Source organism: Macrotis lagotis, chromosome 4 (genome assembly GCF_037893015.1).
Source record: "Macrotis lagotis isolate mMagLag1 chromosome 4, bilby.v1.9.chrom.fasta, whole genome shotgun sequence".
In the NCBI taxonomy this organism is placed as follows: domain Eukaryota; kingdom Metazoa; phylum Chordata; class Mammalia; order Peramelemorphia; family Peramelidae; genus Macrotis; species Macrotis lagotis.
This window is the reverse complement of record NC_133661.1, coordinates 98,530,250-98,550,863: the sequence shown is the minus strand read 5'-3', so window position 1 is coordinate 98,550,863 and position 20,614 is coordinate 98,530,250. Positions and strand designations below refer to the sequence as shown.

The following is a 20,614-nucleotide window of genomic DNA, read 5'->3' as shown; positions in this document are numbered from 1 at the left end:
GATGATGTGGTCAGGATTCTTAACCTAGAGTTTGTGAATTTGTAAAAATATTTGATATGAGGATAGTCATTTCAGTATAATTGGTTTCTTTTTATAGTCTTGTGTTTGTATATTATACCTTTGAAAACCTTCTGAGACTGGATCTATATATTTCACTGGACTGCTAAAGTGTTCCATCATACAAAAAATGGTTAAGAACTTATCTAGGGGTATAGAGATAGTGAATATACTTATAATTAAATTGTTATTGGTAATTTTCAGATAAGAAAACTCGCTACCCATACAGGACTATAACTTCCTTGCAATATTATCATGTTAGAAAGTTGTCTTGCATAATAAGAAGTTAAATGACTTCCTGCATTTCACTGTGAGTTGCTAGGTTAATTGTGAATCCAATGGGAAGGAGAGTTGCTTGACTGGTAGTTCTATATAAATTTTATAGAGGATAGAATTAATACTATAATGCTCAATTACCTCCCCCCCCCAAAAAAAGTAGGACCATAAATTTGTGACAGAGGTGGGACTTGAACTCATGCCTTTCTGACTTTGAGGTCAACTCATTGTTCACTACATAATACTATCTCTCTCTATCTCAAAAAATCCCCCCAAAGAAGCCTATCCTATTTTATTTCTAATCCTCACTCCAGAATGCTTACTCCTGACATGGTTATTAAGAATGCTTACTCCTGACATGGTTATTAAGATAAGATAATATATTTAAGATCCTTTATGATTAAAAAGTTACTGTTTTTCTAAGTGGCTGTATAATATAATGGAAAGATGAATGAACTTGTAGTAGATGGGGCTCAATTTGAATTTTTATACTCATACTACCTCTTGGGCAGGGAACCTGAGACTTCAATTTCCCATTTTTAAAATAGTATTTCTGTCTTTTTTACATATTGTTATGAAGATAAAGTGATGATATCTTATACTTGTTCAGTTGATTTTTTATTTCCAAATATATTACATTTATTTTCTTAAAATTTATTTTTATTTTTTACCCACTTTGCCAAACTTTTGAAATATTTTTTTATATCTCTAATCTTACTTAGCCTTTTTAACTATTTCTTTCAGTTTTGTTTCATTGGTATTCTGGATAAACATGACTTTGATTTTTATTTGAGTCATAGACTATAAATTTTATAGAGGACTGAATTAATACTGTAATGTTCAATTACCCCCCCCCCCAAAGTAGGACCATAAAAGACCTTCCCTTCAGAAGTATGTTTATCTGTTCTTCTTATTTAACTCTGTATCCTTTGCTGTAAGTCTTCTTACTGTTCCATAATATTTTAAACATTACTCAATCTATAGGCACTTATTTTGTTGTTTGCCATCATATTTCATTTTAACTTATTCAAATACTAAAGTGGTACTGTGTTCACATGGATTTGAATGATTTTCTCAGTGGTATAGTTCTCAATCCATTCATGCCTGCTCATCCTCATGTGGATTCTTGTCTATGTCCCCCATCACTAACCAAAAAAGTTTACCAAAAAAGGCATTACATGTACTAGTGATCTTCTTCATTTTCTTCTGACATTGTATGAGTGTCATTATAGCACTCTCACTGTGCACTTGTTATTCTTCACCCTCACTTCCTCTTCTTTTTATGTTGAAGTCTGAACACGTTTTCTGTTTCTCCATTGCCATCTATGTGATAATTAACTTTTAATTCTTCAGAGACTGGTGCATTTCATGTCTTGTTACATATATAACAGCACTGGTGGAATACTGGAATTTTAAAAATGAACCTTTGCTTTCATAGGACCTCTTGGAGTCCTTGTAGGAGATGCAGTTTCCTAAAGACAATTAAGCCCAATCTTCCCACTCTACTTTCATCCAATTCCATGTATATCTTATTTTTTTATCCTAAATATACATGATTATGATCAAGGTTCATAACTTATAGCATCTAAATGCATGCTGTAATATGAAAATAATTAGCCTTCATATAATTATTTTAATACTCTGTGAATGGTTAGGCCAAATTCCTTTAAATGATTGTGGTTTTCTTTTGGGAGTCAGTGTTACTGTGTCATAAGATTTAAAAAGTCATCACTATGTAAGCAGGAGCATTGATAATACCTCAAATCCTTAGGGAATTCCTCTTTAGCATGTATTCTTTGTTAGATCACTTCCATCACAGTGATGATTACTTTTTCTAAGTTTACAGCTCCCTGCTTTATGAATAATAGGGTTATTTCTGCTGTTTTATCTTTCAAGGAATTCTAATGTTTATAAGTATTCATGTGAGATGCCTCATGGAAAATGACTCTGAAAGGCTACTTTTTTATTCTAAAAATGGAACTTTTTTTCCTTAATTAGGAGCATAATAGGATTTTCTATGTTCTGTATCCTTCAGATGATTGTGAATGGTATATATGTGATCCATTGCTGCATATTGCTTGTGAAAGCCTCCATGTACCTAATAATAGTGCCCTTATCAAAAATGTCCTTAATTTGTTTATAGCTTTCATAAAAGTTATATAACATAACAGAACAGGGATAAAACCCATCATTATTGATGATTATCTTGGTTGTCTTTTCCCTTCTATTAATGGATAATATTTTTTCCTCCATGTTTATGGGGATGCCTTCTTTATTCTTATCCTTTAATGCTTTCACATACCTTTTCTGTAAGTACTTGGTTCAATTTGACTTTTTATTGTTTTTGATCTATCTAGTGCCATTTCTATCTCTCCCACAAGTGCATCCAGAACTATATTGTTAGTATCTAAATATGGTGGTTCCACTGTTTTTGATTTCAAAAGAAAGTTTGTTATTATTTTTAATCTTTTTCATTTTTCTTCTACTTGTTCTTCTAATGCCAGTGGAGTGATTTAACTTAATTGTATGTGCTGTCAAGATTCCTTTAGTTTTATTTTATTTTTCTATTTGTTTTATGAGATGATACTGTATACAATTTTCCATCATCTGTTACATATGATTTTATAAAGAATGTTAATTGCAAAATTGGAGTTACCTTTGGTAGCTATCTCTTTCCTAAGACTTTTTTTTTGGTTCAACTGGTCTCCTTGATTACTTGAAAAAGTAATCATTACTTTGATGGAAGTGATCTAACAAAGAGTACATTGGCTAAACTTAAGTGAGAAATTATAATTTATATCTATGTCTTTTCTATTGACAATGGCAGCCTACAAAACAGAAAAAAATCAACATTACACTCCTTTTTTAGACCTTTCATATGCTTTAATTTGATTGTTAAAATTACTATAGCTATGAAGTCTTTGTCCATTGGCATAATAATAGAAGAATTGAATAGTATCAAGCATTGATATTCTTGCCATAATCCAAACCAGAAGAAAGAAGTACATTGCTGATAAATGGGAGGATAGCTTCTAGGTTCTCCTTGGAGAGCCAAAGAAAGTAGTTGAGAGAATGAGCTTTATTCAGTACTCTATCAATAAGAAATTTCATTTCTTAGGTTTTTTTAAATTGTCTTTTTGGGGGGCAAGGCAATGGGCTTAAGTGACTTGCCCAAGGTCACACAGCTAGGTAATTATTAAGCGTCTGAGGCTGAATTTGAACTCAGGTCTTCCTGACTCCAGGACCAGTGCTCTATTCATTGCAATACCTAGCTGCCTCAAGAAATGTCATTTTTAAAAAAATGTTTGGTCATCATTACTAAGGACAGGTAATGATGCAAAAGGAACATTTTGAAAATAATTGCAGTTTTTATGCCAAAATCAGTTACTGTGGATGAGGAAGGTGAGAAATTCTATGGAGAAAGGATAAGATGTTTCAATTCAAGTCTCTCTCTCTCTCTCTCTCTCTCTCTCTCTATATATATATATATATATATATATATATATATATACATATATATATATATATATATCCCCTATTAATTCAGAGAGGAAGTGACAAAAACTGAGAATAGAAAGAAATACTACAGCAAAGCATCATTCAGAAAGATGATATGAGAAAGGACAAAGGCTTGTGGATACAGCAAAAGACTTGTACCTCTGTTTCATAAATACTTTCTTTGAGAAATCATTGTTAGGTACCAGATATGGGGAGGACCAAAAAATATCACAAAATAAAATACATTAATTTTTCTTGCAAGGCAATGGGGCAAAGTGATTTGCCTGTGGTCACACAGCTAAGTATGTATTAAGTGTTTGAAATCACACTTGAACCCAGGTCTTCCTGACTCCAAGGCCGGTACTCTACTGTGCTACCTAGTTGCCCTGAAATACATTAAAATTTTAAAAAGAGTTGTTATTGATTTGGGGGTTATCCCTTAATCAGTTGTCTTTGTAAAGTTAGACTGTTGACTTGTCAAAGATAAAATCAGAATTAGTAAAACAAAAAGAATAACAAGAAAAAGAAGTGGCATACAGTTAACACAAGCTAATCCTGAACTCTTTCAATGAATACTTTGGAAACAAAATGGGAATCAAACAACATGGTAACATGTTATACTTATTTGTTTCATTTCTTTACTAAACTATAAACTAATCAAGGGCAAGAAATAATTTTTCATCTTTAGATCCTCTGTCTTCAACAAAAGTAGGCATGTAACAGTTGTTTATTGAATTTAGTTTAAATGAGTAGAAATTTGTTAACTATATTTTCCATAATTCTAATGTTATTGACTTTGAAGCAATGCTCACTTTATCATTCTAGAATTATCAGTATATACATTTTTAAATCTTGTCATCGGTCTTCTTTCTGTTTAGGACTCTTTTAGTTATTTGGCCAAGGATCCAAAGCACAGATTTCCTTCTCAATTGTACTTAAGAGATAACTGAAAGAAAGTGTTCCTGTGTTATTTCTAGATGACATCTAAAATGCCCTAGGTCTCTTAGGATTGTGATTTTACATCTTCTTCATTATATCTATTGTAGAACTAAATTGTATTTATTGAGCTATGACTATGTTGTACATTTCCATATTTGAAAATTATAATTTATGTTGGTAGGACCTTGACATTTTATAATGAGATGCTACACTTTAACATTTTATTTACAGATATAGGAGCATAGAAAGATGGATCCTAGATTCATAGATTCAGAGCTTAGAAGGGAACTTGGACTTCAATCCTCAATATTTTAAAGATTTTGAGCAGAGAAGGAAAGTCTTAAGTCTAAGTTTTTCTGATTCCAAAAACCAGCATTTCTATCAATTGATAAGATTTAACACACTCTACTTCTCTTTCTCAGAAATAATTTTGCTTCATTTGATTCTGTTCTTAAGTTGCTAAACTATATGAATCTATCAAAATATGAAATATATGAAATAGTGGATAGAAAGCTAGGTTTGGAGTTGGAAAGAAAGTCCTTTGAAATATACTGACTCTGTTGATCTTGACTTAGTCACTTAAAGTATTCCAGGCAACTGTTCTAAGACTAAGTAGAAGGATTTACCTCATCAGGAGTGCCCATGCCAATGAAACAAGTCTGGTCTAAAATGCTTTTTTATATGATATTTTAAACTTGATTTTTATTTGTACTTATATCACTCTCATTTCCAAATATTTTCTCCCTTGTCTAAAATTCAATAAACTATTCATTATAATAATGAATGAAAAAGATTGAGAAAAAGCATGACTAACAACACATTGATAGAATCTGATATTATAGGAAAGGAATAAGAAATACTGGTTCTAATCCCTTTTTTGAAATTAGACTTTGAATATTGCAATAACTTAGCATTTTGTCTTTCTGTTCATTCATTTATATTGTGTATATTGTTTTCCTGCTTCTAGCTTATTCTATAACAGTTCATGTAGATTATACCATGTTTCTCTAAATTATTCATATACATTCATTTATGCTAATATTTTGTTATATTTATATACTATATTGTTAGACCACTCCCTAATTAATGTCTATCTACTTTGTTTCCAGTTTTTTTCCTCCCATAGAAGTATTTCTATTAATATTTTGGTTTATATGGAACCTCTTATCTTTGGCTTTTAGGATATACATATGCCTAGAGTGGGATATCTGTCCTGATGATATTCAGACATTTATGGATATTTGAGTCACTTCCTTAGTATAATTCTAAATTGCTTTCTAAAATGGTTGGACCGATTTACAGCTTTTCCATCATTTTATTAGTGTTCCTGTCCTCCACAGTCCCATCCAGTATTTGTTATCTTTACCAATTTGGCATATGTGAAATGAAATCTCAGAATTATTTTGATTTGTATTCCATTTAATATTTTTTAAAGGATTATATATATATATATATATATATATATATATATATGTACACACACATATACTTATTCAGTATAATAAAGTCTCTATTTTTCCCACATAAGTAGCTAGTGTCACATTTCAATTTCATATATACCCTGTGGTTAGTATGACAAAATACAAAATGCATTAACAGGTGTTTTCAGAGATTATGTTTATAGTGTAGTTGTATTTTTAACTGTTAGATGTGCAATATTTTCTCAATGTTTTATTTTTTCTCTTGTAGTATCTAATACCTGGCTTGTTCCAGAAACAAAAGGAGCAATTGTGCAAGGTGGATATGGCCACACAAGTGTGTATGATGAAATGACAAAGTCCATTTATGTACATGGTGGTTATAAAGCTTTACCAGGCAACAAATATGGACTAGTAGATGACCTTTATAGATATGAAGTTAATACCAGAACCTGGTAAGTAAATATGATTGGGGAATGGAGAATGAAAGGAAGAAAAGGGAATGGGAAAATGTATTATTAGTACTAATATTACATTTAAACATAATAGTGGCATGAATTAGATATTCTGTGGTATTTCACTATATTTTAAGATAATTCTATATTATTCATATAAAACAGATAAATGATATTTTATAATTTGTTAATCTTTGAATTGATTTCCACTAATTCATAAAAAAGGAAAAATTTTATATAAAGAAGGGAAATGCCATATTCTATGTAGAAATTGCTGTGACTATAGAAAATTTTAACTTGCTTTTTTGATCTTAGTACTAAATTGCTTAATTCAAGATTGATTTAGAGTTGAAATGGGATTTTGATAATAAGATTGCTGGACTGATGTTGGACCTCTTTGTGTTTAAAAAAAAGCTGACTCTGCATGGGTGCAGCAGTCTCAAAAGGCAAGCAATTTACTGGTTTGGTCTGTGACTAAGAAGTATCCTAGCTACTTGAAATCCCATTACTCTCCATTTGAATTCCCTTATAACCTGAATCCTGGCATTCTAATTGAGGCATTTTTTTTCTTCTTTCTCCATGTTTTTACCCATAGTTCCTTGTTTCTGTTGATGAAAAACCAATGGTGTCTTGGAAATAGTGAATTCTTTCTTATACTTTTCTGTGGCCCCTTCTATTTTAATATGCATTTATATTCCATAGCAAAGAATAGGACCTATAACTCAGTGATGTCCCTTTTAAAGCTCATGTAACCAATATTATAACATATTTAAATTAAAAGTATTCTAGGAATAAGAACTCCTGTCCTAGACTACACCTAGAAGTGCCACATATATGGATCCCATGCAACCCAGTGCCACAGAACTAGATTAAAATGTAATTGAGAAATATTTAAAGAAATAAATAAAAACACACATAACATTATATTTAAAAACAAAGCTAATATATGCAGCCACAGTGATACCTATCTATAGATAAGTGGCTCCTCTTTCTGAGTTTGTCATTACTGATCTGCCTATTTAGAGATCACTAGAAAAAAGTTACCTGTCAGCTTTTTCCTCAAATTTAATAATTCTTATTCCTTTAATCTCTTCATTCTTTTCTAACTGGAGTCATATTTGTGATTCTCATGCACTCCATATTTGTTTAGATTATTGATAAAAATGTAATATAAGACAATTAAAAGTTTTCCTAATATGAAAAATATTTAGGTGACACAATGGACAGACAACTTGGAGTCAGAAGACACTAGTTTAAGTGTGGCATTAGATGTTTACTAACTGGATGATCCTGAGCAAATCACTTGACCTCTTTTTGTTTCAAATTCCTAAAAAAATTCCTGTGTAATCGGTTTAATAACAGGACCTACCTTGCAGGGTTATTATAAATATCAGTTAGATAATATTTGTAAAGCTCTTAGTATATTGCCTGGAACATAGTAGATATTATATAAATGATCATTCCTTCCCTCTTGTTATCATCTGTGAGATCTCTTACTCTATTGTAGAAGGCAATTAGGCTGGTAGAATAGATTTTCTACCCACTGTGATTGTGCAGCTCTGTTTATATTTTGGGCAAGATTCTGATCAGATTTTTCCATTTTATATAGTTATAGGCATTGAAGTTTAGTTTTGTAGTTTCCAGTGCTAGTTTTTCTTCTCCCTTTAGAAAACACATAGTCATTAATATTCTTCCTTCTTTTTTAGGCACCTTATGCTTCTTTGAGTTCTTAATGATCAATGATCTGGTGTAACTAAATTTTTAAAGTTTAATTAAGTGTGATAGTTATTTACATAATCTTATTTAATCACATGGACTTTTTTTCCTAGTCCACTTTTATTTCCTACTTCTAAATCATGTGTTCCCTATTCCTCTTTCAGTTCACCATAGTAACCCCTGATACGAAGTAGAACTAAGATGGCAATATAAAGGCAGGGTTTTACTGGTTCCCTCCCAAATTCCACTCCAAACAACTTCAAAATAGCTCCTCAAAAATGAATTATGGAATGACAGAAAGAACCAAAGGATGGGGTGAAATAGTTTTCAAATCCAAGACAACTTAAAAGAATTAAAGGAAAGGTCTGTTTCATTAGAGTGAGAGTGAACAACAATCTAGTGCAAGTCAATCTCCTGGCAAACCAACAAAAGGCCTTGGAAGTGGCTGAATTGGCAGCAATGACTTTCATCACATAGGTGATGAGGGGGTTGAACAACTTGTCAGAAAGAGATTAAAGGGGACTCTTTACTGACACAGGGTACAGTCCTCTTGAATTGTTCTATGTGTCAGTCCCAGGACAAGGAGTACCACTAGGACATTAGACCATCATACTACCTAAGAAGAACTGAAAACATATAACTTCCTAGAACTAACTCTAAAAAAATAGCAGCATGGAAAATCTGAGGCTTTGCATTGTACCCTCTCCACTCCAAGAGCAGAATCTGACTAACTTATGTTAAAAGTCAAGAAAAAGATTGTAAAAATGAATAAATCTGAAAAGACTTACATGAACGGATACAAAGTGAAATTAGTAGAACTTAGGAGAACATTGTTTACAGTAACAGCAATATTGTGTGATGATCAACTAAGAATGACTTAACTATTCTCAGCAGTGCAATGATATAAGACAATTCCGAAAGATTCATAATGAAAAATTCTATCTACCTGCAGGAAAAAAAAACTGATGGAATCTTCAAATTGAAGCATTTTTTTTAAAAACTTATATTTTCATTTTATTATTTTTTGGCTCTGTTTTCTTTCATAGTATAGAAAATATGGAAATATATTTTGTGTGACTACACTATAACAAATTGCTTTCCTTCTCATGGAGAGGGGATGGGACAGAAGGAGGGAGAGAATTTCTAACAAAAAAACTTTAGAAAATGAATATTAGTATTGTTTATATGCAATTATAAAATATTAAAAATGAAAAACATATATAAAGAGATAAAATAATGTATCTGTCATTTGAGCTTTACTTATCAGCAGATTAAAAAGCAACATCTTGCATAATCATTAGCTGGTTCTGGCATGTTTATGAGGTGTAATTGTTCTGCAATTGATTGTTTTTGAGAATCATCTATGGATGCTGAGAAGTTTACTGATTTTACCAAGGGCACCTAATTAGTACTTATTTGAGACTGGACTTGTAGTTTTGGTTTCAAGTTGGAAGTTCCTTGGTTTTATAGTATGTAAGATAAAAGTAATATTTGACATGTCATATGAAAGTTTGGACTGAATAATAGTTGTAACTTGCTCCTAGATCTCAAAGAAAATATGTTAGGAACATAGATTGTGACTTTATTTCCCATTTGGAATGAACCTTAAATTACTAATGAAGGCCAGTGTATAAATTATCTTTTCTACTATCATTGTATTCTCAGTTATAGTGTACTTAAAGTTTTGCAATGCTGTGAGTCTAATACACAAATGGACTATAAAAAAACTTAACTCTTTCAAAATCAAGATCTCTCTTAAAATATTTTCCTCTTTGACATAGTATTTGCCCTAGACTTTATTTGTTTTACTCTGAGCAAAAATCACTTAGAATATTAAGAAATGTAACTAGTTGGCAGAGGCAGCGCCGGGCGCAGCGGCGGGACCGGGGACTGGGCCGCCATGGGGTACGTGGAGAAGGGCAAGAAGATCTTTGTGCAGAAGTGCTCCCAGTGCCACACGCTGGAGAAGGGTGGCAAGCACAAGACCGGCCCCAGCCTGCACGGGCTGTTCGGCCGCAAGATGGGCCAGGCCGCCGGCTTCTCCTACACCAACGCCCACAAGAACAAAGGCATCACCTGGGGCAAGGACACCTTGATGGAGTACCTGGAGAACCCCAAGAAGTACATCCCGGGCACCAAGATGATCTTCGCGGGCATCAAGAAGAAGGGCGAGCAGGCCGACTTGATAGCCTACCTGAAGAAGGGCACCAACGAGTAGCCGCGCTGCCGCCTTATTTATTGTCCAAAGCAGCCCAGGAGACTCCTTTCCTTTTTGTACGTGTACCATAACGGCCCTATTTAATTGGTCTCATCGCCCTGAGCATTTTGATCATAAATGGCTGTTCGAATAGAGAAATTATGCAGATTAGGTAGGCTTGGGGTTAGATAGGAAATCTCCCTTCTCTCTGTTTCTATCACAACCAAGCTGTCACACTTGAATGTTTATTTTAAAAGATTTAGGCAACTATTTTTTTTAAAGCAAGGGCTAGGTGCCTGTGCCCCACGTCTTAGAAAAGTTTTAATTAAATTTGGCTTCTTTCATCAAACTCTGGGGAAAGCCTACTTAATAATTTCATATGACTTTTACCTGTTACGGGTTTTGGGGGGGGGTGGGGGAATTGTTCGGGGGGGGGGGGTTATGCCCCAGCCTGTCCAAAGGCCAGTCCTATTGAGTCCATCTTAAGTTCCCTAACTTTGTGCATAAGTAACTTAATTACAATGATTTCATTAAATACTGCCTTTCACTTGTTGAAAGGCATTTCAGTGTATTGTCTAAGGACTTGAGTAAAGATCATCCCATCCCTGCTGGAGTTCAGTTGGAGATAGGATCTCCTGACTTGCTAAGTATCTGTTTTGAAGACCTGTTGAATTGAAAGATTACAGACATGTTCTCAGTATGTGAATAGCAGTGATATATTCACTTGGAGAGTCCAGTTTAGGGATGTACCATTAGTACTACATCTGTAGCCATATTTAAAACTTAATGCACTTGGAGGATTCAGTTGTATGGAGATGTGCCATTAGTGCATACATGGTCACCCCCAAAACTTGATTCAACAATTAAACATTTGTGAATATAAAAAAAAAGAAATGTAACTAGTTTTGGATTAGTGTGAATAATGAATTTCATAAAGTGGTTTGCATTATTTGAATTTATGCTGTACATTTCCATTGGACAGAATACAATTACCTTATTTTGCATAATTATAACTTCAAATAATGTAATCCACTTCAGAAGATATTTTCTTCTCACCAATCAGGAATTAACCACGAGTGATTTAGATTTACCTTAGTCTGTTTTAAATACCACTAACTTAAGGCAATTATATATATATATTTTTTTCAAAAAAATTGGAACCAGGGGTGGCTAGGTGGCGCAGTGGATAGGGCACCAGCCCTGGAATCAGGAGTAGCTGAGTTCAAATCCGGCATCACACACTTAATAATTACCTAACTGTGTGGCCTTGGGCAAGCCACTTAACTCCATTTGCCTTTGAAAAAAACTAAAAACAAAACAAAACAAAAAAATTGGAATCACCATAAAAGTAAAACAGTAGGCAGTAAAAACTAGCTACTGTTACCATTGTCTTATTTTTAAAATGAAATTTAAAAATTAAAAAGTAATGCTAGGGTTTTTTTTTTGGAAGATTGTAGTACTATGGAAGATGTCAAAATTTCCCTACTGTTTTAACTAAAATAGGTAAATGGTTTTCTGAAGTATATGAATTAGAGATATGAATATCTCTAAAACTATGTTCTTTAAAATGCATTTTTAAGGTAAATATGAGTGCAGTGATGTAAATTTGATAAATCTTGTGACTAAAGTATTTTTTATTTTTATTTTTATTTATTTTAGGTTTTTTGTAAGGCAAATGGGGTTAAGTGGCTTGCCCAAGGCCACACAGTGTCTGAGGCTGGATTTGAACCCAGGTACTCCTGACTCCAGGGCCAGTGCTTTATCCACTGCGCCACCTAGTTGTCCTAAAGTGTTTTATAAATGTTACAATAATATGTATTTTAACTTAGAAGCATTTGGAAAAATTAAAAATAATTTAGAGTACATTTATATTTTATATAGTTTGAAAAATATTTATTTTTTTATCAATCACTTAAAATTTTTTTAGTTCCAAATTCTCTTCCTCCTTTCAGTCCCTTCCCCCACACATTGAGAAGGCAAGGAATGTGATATCAATTATACATGTGAAATCATGCAAAAGCATTTCCATATTATGTTGCAAAAAGCAAGAAAAATAAGTGAAATAACTATACTTCTATCTGCACATAGATTCCATTAGTTTTTTCTGATATCATTTTCATCATAAGTCATTCAAAATTGTCTTGTACCATTTTATTGATCAGAATAGCTATATAGTTTAATAATAATAATAATAATAATAATAATAATAATAATAATAATAATAATTATAGCTGACATTTATGTAGCACATGCTATGTGCCAGGCACTTTGTAAAACATTTTCAATTATTACTCAGTTGATCTTCTTAGATTTTGCAGATAAACAAATGAGGAAAGCAGATTAAGTGAATTGCTTAGGGTCGCACAACTGTTTAAGTATCTGAAGCTGGATTGGAACTCACATGTTCCTGATTCCAGATCCAGTTTTCTAATCCATTTTGCCCTCTGTCAAGGTGAAGGAAATTTCCAACGTTTTGGGAAAAGGTAGTATTATAGAACAATAAGATACAAACAGACAAATGATAAACCTATAGATGTGTTCTTGGTTATAAATATTTTGATCAATGTTGTGCATTCAATTATTACCTAAATTCTATGCCTACCAAAAGAGAATGTTTTAAAAAAAAGTGAATAGCAGGTTCATGACCATGAGACTGCCACTTCCAGAAAACAGTCATGCCACCATCATTAGTAAGCATCATTAGTATGTTCCCACCATGACAAACCCTGATGAAGTCAAAGAAAAAGTTTTATGAAGACCTGAAGATCCTCATCAACAATGTATCAAAAGAGGATAAGTTTATAATTCTGGGTGACTTTAATGTTACAGTATGTTCAAATTATCAGACATGACAGGGAGTCCTTGGGAGAAATGGAGTTGGAAATAGCAACAGCAGTGGTCACCTACTACTGAAGAATTGTGCATCTCATGACGTTCTCATCAAAAGCACTGTCTTCTGTTGACCTAAGTGCAATAAAACTTCCTGGATGCATCTTCATGGCAAACACTGGCATCTAATAGACTATATGATTGTAAGGAGACAAAACAGACAGGATGTGAGTATGACGAAAGCAATGTGTAGTGCAGAGTGCTGAACTGATCTCAGACTCATCCTCTCCAAGCTAAATATTTACATTCAACCAAAGTGATGAACCAAAGCAAAATGATGACTAGAAGAATAATTATCAGGAAATTAGAATGTCTCTCTGAGAGGGAACAGTTTATTGCTAACTTGTAAGAAAAACTGAGCTAATACATAGTGTTAGCAGGAAAAAGTGGGAAGCTTTTAGAGAGCATTGCATTTGCTTATCTGTGTCAGAACACTCACAAACAACAAGACTGGTTTGATGGAAATAATGGGGAAATATAGAAGGTGCTAAATGAAAAAGGAGAACTCTATAGGGTTTACCAGCTGGATAGTTCATTTCTAAGACAGCATCATTTAATTCCATCAAAAATAAAGTGCAAGTGAAGCTTAGAGAGATGCAGGACTCTTGGCCCAGTAAAAAGGCAGATGAAATTCAGTTTTGTAGATAATAGCAAACCAAAGTTCTTTTATGATGTCCTGAAGGCTAATTATAGGTCATCTCAGCCTCTCAGTGCTGATAGATACTCACTGATTAACAACAGGAACATGAACCTAGAGAGATGGGCTGAACACTTTCATAGTGTTCTTTACAGACCATCATTAATTATTGCAGAAGCCAATGACCATTTACCTCAAGTTGAAGTCAATCAGTCTTTAGTTGGAGTTCCAATTGAAGAAGAGGTTTTGAATGTCATTAGGCTCCTTTCAAGTGGCAAAGCACCTGGTGCTGATTCTATTCCAGTTGAGATCTACAAGGTAGGGACTCCATTGCTCATTCAAAAAATTGGCTGAAATTTTCTAGGTTAAATGGCATGAAGAGGTTATTCCCCAAGAATTTAAGGATGCCTCCATCATCCAGCTCTAAAAAGATGTAGGGAATAGATTGTCCTGTGGCAATCACAAAGGAATTTCTCTTTTAGTAATTTCCGGCAATATTTTTGCCAATCTTTCTCACCTAGAAGGTGCTCAACTCCCTGATAACCAGTCTGGCTTCAGAAAATGTTGAGGAACAGTTGATATGGTGTTTGTTGCCTGATAACTCCAGGAAAAATGCCAGAAGCAGAACAGATGTTCTTAATATAACATTTACAGATATAAGTAATGTCTTTGATGCTGTCAGTCATGAAAGCTTATGGCAGATTATGTAAAAATTTGATTACCTGGAGAAGTTCATCAGTATTGTACATCAATTTCATGACAGCATGAATGCCTGAGTTCTCAATAGTGGATATTGAGAAATCTCATGAGAAATCTCATGGGAAATCTCATGATTTCCCAGTCACCAATGGTAAAGAAACAAGTATGTGTCCTTGCTTCTATGCTTTTTTTTTCCAGTTTTTGCAAGGCCATGGGGTTAAGTGACTTGCCCAAGGCCACACAGCTAGGTAATTATTAAGTGTCCGAGGCTAGATTTGAATTCAGGTACTCCTGACTCCAGGGCCAGTGCTCTATCCACTGTGCCACCTAGCTGCCCCCACTCCTATCCTTTTTAGCATGATGTGTTCAGTCATGTTATCAAATACTTTCACTGAGAATGAACACAGCATCAAGTGCAGCTACCACACTAATGGTAAATTCTTCAATGTGAAAAGGCCACAAGCCAAGACCGAAGTGGAGGGGGTGTTGGTGCATGATCTTCTGTTTGCAGATGATTGTATACTCAATGTAACCTTGGAAGCTGAGATGTAATAAACTATGGATTGATTTTCTGCTACTTGTGCTAATTTTTGTCTAACAATTAAAACTAAGAAAACATAGGTGCTCCATTGGCCAGCACCACACCATCCAATGTAGAACCATCAATTTCAGCAAATGGGAAAGTTTTGAGTACTGTGAACATGTTCTGTGTCCATTCTAGGGAGGTACATATTGACAATGAGAATAACACACGCTCAGGATTTGGGAGGCTCCAAAAAAAGTGTGGGAGAGAAGAAATATTAGACTGACCACCAAACTGAAAATCTGCAGAGCTGTTGTGCTGATATTATTGCTATGTACCTGTGAAACCTGGATGGTCTACCAGCACCATATCAGGAAACTGAGTTGCTTCCATTTAAATTGTCTTAGGAAGATTCTGAAAAGAACCTGGAAGGAGAAGATACCAGACACTGAGGTCCTTTCTTGAACTAGCATTCCAATATTACTACAGAGTGCAATATGACAAGCTGGACACATTGTTAAAATTCCACAAGTACACTTGCCAAAAATATTGTTTTATATAGAACTCACACAGAACAAGCTCTCAAAGTGGGGGGGTGAGAAAAAGTGATAACATAAACCTTGAAGGTATCCTTTAAGAACTTTAGAATTAATTGTACTGCATGGGAGATACTGGCACAGGACCACCCAGCCATGGCATATCCTTATCAGAGGGTGCTGCACTCTAAGAGGGAGGTAGAATTGAAACAGCTAAAAGGAAATGTGACATACATAAGTTTAGAGTGAGCACCCCAAGTGTTCACATGAACTATTTGTGCCCGACCTGTGGTAGGGCATTTAAAACCTTTTGGTCTGATCAGCTGCAGTTGGACACACTATAATTTGTTTCAAACAGTCTTCTTTGATAAGGAAGGACAAGAACCAACCGTGTTCTATGCCAAAGTACTGGTGTGATTGTTAAATGCTGATTTGAAAAGGAATGTACAAAGCTGTCATGTCTAGAAGCATCAGTTATATATATATATATTTATAAAAGGTATTGGATTTTTATAGGCATAATTAAAGTGAAAGATTTTATTAACAGCTTCAAGTCTTAGAATTTTTTATTTTTGGAGTTGGTTTCACATAGAAAAATAATGAGAAAATGTTATGAGTCATACAGAAAAATTTTCCAGTTCAATTTTACCAATTAAGTGATAAATATATTTTCAGATAATTAAGATTTATTTCCCACTAATTGTCAATAACTGTAACTTATGGGGTTTTAGTTATGTTGTATTTAATTTAAGCTTCTTTAGAATGTTTATATTTTATATTTCAATTCTTATTTATAGTGTCATTAATTTTATTTAATTCAATCTCACTATCTTGCATTAATAGCTATCTATTGTTCTCTTGTTTGAATGTACCTTATCTTTTATTTGATAATTTTAAAAGCACTAGACATTTTGTGAAGATCAAAACTTTTATTTTTATTATTTTATGATTTCTTTTATTTCAGAATGCATTTTTCATTTTTTGTATCATAACTATGGTATAATAGCTTATTATGATAAAATATTTTTTATTTTTTATTTTTATTATTTTTTTTAGTTTTTACAAGGCAATGAGGTTAAGAGGCTTGCCCAAGGCCACACAGGTAAGTAATTATTAAGCATCTGAGGCCGGATTTGAACTCAGGTACTCCTGACTCCAGGTCTGGTGCTCTATCCACTGTGCCACCTAGCTGCCCTGATAAAATATTTTTTAATTAAACTATTTTAAGTTCTTTGCCTAAATTGTGATTGTTGTTGCCATGTTATGGAAAACCTTCAAGCATTGATGTTAGGGTCTGATAGCAATAATCATAATGATTTAATATTGAAAAAATCATATTTTAGTACACACACACACATATATAAAAACAATGTATTCATTCTCAGCTTTCCTAAAACCATAATAAAAATATAACAATAAAATTGATGAAAAAATTATGAAATTTCATTCTTTTTATTTTTCCAAAAGTTCAAGTTGTTTGTAATGATGTCTTTTATCTAAATCTTGTTTTAGTTTATTTAAAAACATTTCTAAGTAGGAATTTTATGATTTTTCTTCCTAATGGTCGGAATATTTTAATACAGCTTAGAATTTTAGCTATTAACAAAAATCCAGTAAATCAGTAGTTGAATGTATTCCTCAGTTGTGTACTTTTAGCTTCAAAGTAGGTAAAATATCTTTGGTGATATTTACTATTTAATAGATAATTTTTGAATTATTAAAATAAATTTCTTTATGGTTCATGCTTCTTTTCTTAAAGCTTAAATTTCCATTGGTTCAAATCTTTGATTGAATACATAATGATTTATTTTATTGCCCCTTATTTTTTCTTCTTTTTCCTCTGCTAAATCTAAACATTTTACTCTTTTTCCCCTTTGAAGAGAAAAAATACTATAACTTTGAGAGAAGATATTTAGAAATCATTATAGCTAAAATTATGAAATTTTGAATTCAAATTTCATGTCTTGGAATTCTCTGAAGTGTATACTTTAAAATTTTGTTTTGTTATCAGAGCTTCATGGTTTGAATTTTTTCAAGGAGTGCTATAACATTCAGGGTAGAAATTTTCTGTGAAAATATAAACTTTATTACAAAACCATCCTTTCCCTCCTTCCCCGTTCTCATTAATGAGTTATAAGAACATGGCTTTTAGAACTGCAAGGGCTCTTTGAGATCATCTTATAGAAAAGCTCCCTTATTTAACAAGATAAGGAAATTGGTTTTTTTAAGGACAGTGCCAAAGATTATTATCCTTCCTTTATTTTACATTGATTGTTTCATTGGCAATTTTGAAAGTCAAATTCTTATTTATAATATTGCAATTATTTTTGACACAGTACCTTGAAAATACTAGACATTGAAAACATTTAATGTATTGAATTACTGTATCATTTTAGCAAAATAAAAATATTTTTGACAATATATTTATATTTCAGTATTTTATTTCCTGATTATCTTTAATAGGCAGAAATAATGTATTTATTTGGGGCAGTTTGGTGGTACAGTGTATAGAGCACTAGCTCTGGAATCAGGAGGACCTGAGTTTAAATTGGCCTCAGATACAATAATTGCCTGGCTTTGTGACCTTGGGCAAGTCACTTAACCCCATTGTCTTAAATAAAATTTAAAAAAAATGTATTTATTTATTTAAACTTTCCATGTTAAAGTATTTTCCTAAGTAGTTACTTGATACTTTTTTAGTGTCATAGGCAGTAAATTGAAATATAAACTAACATTTGCTATTTAACTAACTGACATTTTGCATATTTAAAGCTTAAACTATTGTTACTGTTAATATCCACTTAAATTTCTTGACAGTTTCATTTTGCAATTGGAAAAATCTGTTTAAGACATAAAGTATTATAAAATTAATAATAGTTTTGTTATCTGACACCTTTTCTGTTTGGAACTCCAAGTACTTTATTACATGATTCACAGTTTCATGATTCACTGAAGAAAATAAAGTAAGATGACATTAGACCCTTCAGAGTCATCAATATGAATTGTAGGGACAGCTGAAAATAGATTACTGAATTTTGAAATTCAACTAAAAACCATGCATAAAAATTAGGTGATTGTCCAAGATACCTTTATATCTTTTGTAATTATTTTCAAAATTCTATCCTATAGGACTATTTTGAAAGAAAGTGGGTTTGCCAGATATCTTCATTCAGCTGTCCTAATTAATGGAGCTATGCTCATTTTTGGAGGAAACACCCATAATGATACTTCCTTGAGTAATGGTGCAAAATGCTTTTCTGCTGATTTCCTGGCATATGATATAGGTATGTATATGTTTGGAAACTGTTCAGTTCCCAAGTAGATAATTTTAATGCTTCCTTATTAAGTCAGATGGTAATAGAGGTGGGGGACTAGGATGCAGGGAAATACAATTAGCAATAGAAGCTGTGGAAAAAAATATTGAAACAATTTCACTGATAGACTTATGATACAGAATGTTATCCATCCCAAAGAAAGAGTTGATGGTGTCTGTATACAGACTGAAGCACACTTTTTTTTCCACTTTATTTTTCTTGAGGTTTCTCTTTCTTTGTGGGGGGTGGTGGTGGCGGTGATGATTATGTTTACTTTTACAACATGACTATTGTAGTAATGTGCTTCATGGCTGCACATTTTTAACATACTGAATAAGTTGCTTTCTCAATAGAGAAGGAGTGGGTGGGAGGAAGGGAGAGAATTTGAAATTCAAGGTTTTGAAAGTAAGTGTTAAAACTTGCTTTTGCATGTAGCTGGGGTAAAAAAAATTAAGCTAAAATAAAATACAAAAAGAAAAACTACAACTTAAAATCAAACAGTAGATAATTTTAATGTTTTTCTAAAAAATCAGAAATCTGTGATGGAATTATATACACACACATGCACAAACATATGTTAGTTATGATTTTCAAAATCATTTCAGTGGGAGGTTATAAATGAGAATCTAGTCTCCAAATATTAAGGTCAAGGATAAGAAGAATAATGGGGAAATAAAATTTAAAAGATCCTTAACATATTATGTCCAGTGTGAGTTCTTCCTGAATATCATGGTAAGGGAGGTAAGGTACTATCATATACTTTATGCTGGTCAGAAGTTTGGGGAAGTATTATGGGTAATTAAAAAATAGAGGTTTAAATATGGTATCTATAAATTGTTTGTTGGAAGCCCTATAGAATTAATGTAAGCAATTACATATTTTAGGATACATGTAGATTTATATCTGATTGTAGTTTGCACTTACTTCCTCAAAGCTAAATCCATAATAAAGTGTTATAAGAATATGAGAACATAAGAAAAAAGAAATGTGAACACCAATAAAAGGAGAAAAAACTTTTTTTTAAAGAAAGATTTTATTTGTTTTGAGTTTATAATTGTTACCCTATTCTTGGTTCCCTCCCCCCACCTCCCACAGAAGACAGTCTGTTAGTTTTTACATTGTTCCCATGGTATACATTGATCTCAGCTGAATGTGAGGAGAGAGAAATCATATCCTTAAGGAAGAAAAATGAAGTATAAGAGATAGCAAAATTACATAAAATAATGTGGTTTTTCCCCCCAAATTGAAGGTAATAGTCTTTGGTCTTTGTTCAAACTCCACAGTTCTTTCTTTGGATACAGATGGTATCCATCACAGATACCCCAAAATTATCCCTGATTGTTGCACTGATCAAGTCCATCAAGGTTGATCAGCACTTCCGTGTTGCTGTTGTGTGTACAATGTTTTTCTGGTTCTGCTCATCTCACTCAGCATCAGTTCATGCAAATCCTTCCAGGCTT

General features: G+C 32.9%; 1 protein-coding gene and 1 pseudogene across 2 annotated transcripts in view; both read left to right on the top strand.

Moving 5' to 3' along the window:
- Positions 1-20,614, top strand: part of ATRNL1 (attractin like 1) — a 1,271,094-nt gene that overhangs the window by 140,487 nt on the left and 1,109,993 nt on the right. For both annotated transcript variants that reach the window (XM_074233580.1, XM_074233579.1), the window contains exons 9-10: positions 6,460-6,643; positions 18,970-19,124. In XM_074233580.1, the coding sequence (XP_074089681.1) occupies positions 6,460-6,643; positions 18,970-19,124 (339 nt within the window). The remainder of the gene's footprint in view (positions 1-6,459; positions 6,644-18,969; positions 19,125-20,614) is intronic.
- On the top strand, positions 6,650-10,947 carry LOC141521246 (cytochrome c, somatic pseudogene; annotated as a pseudogene).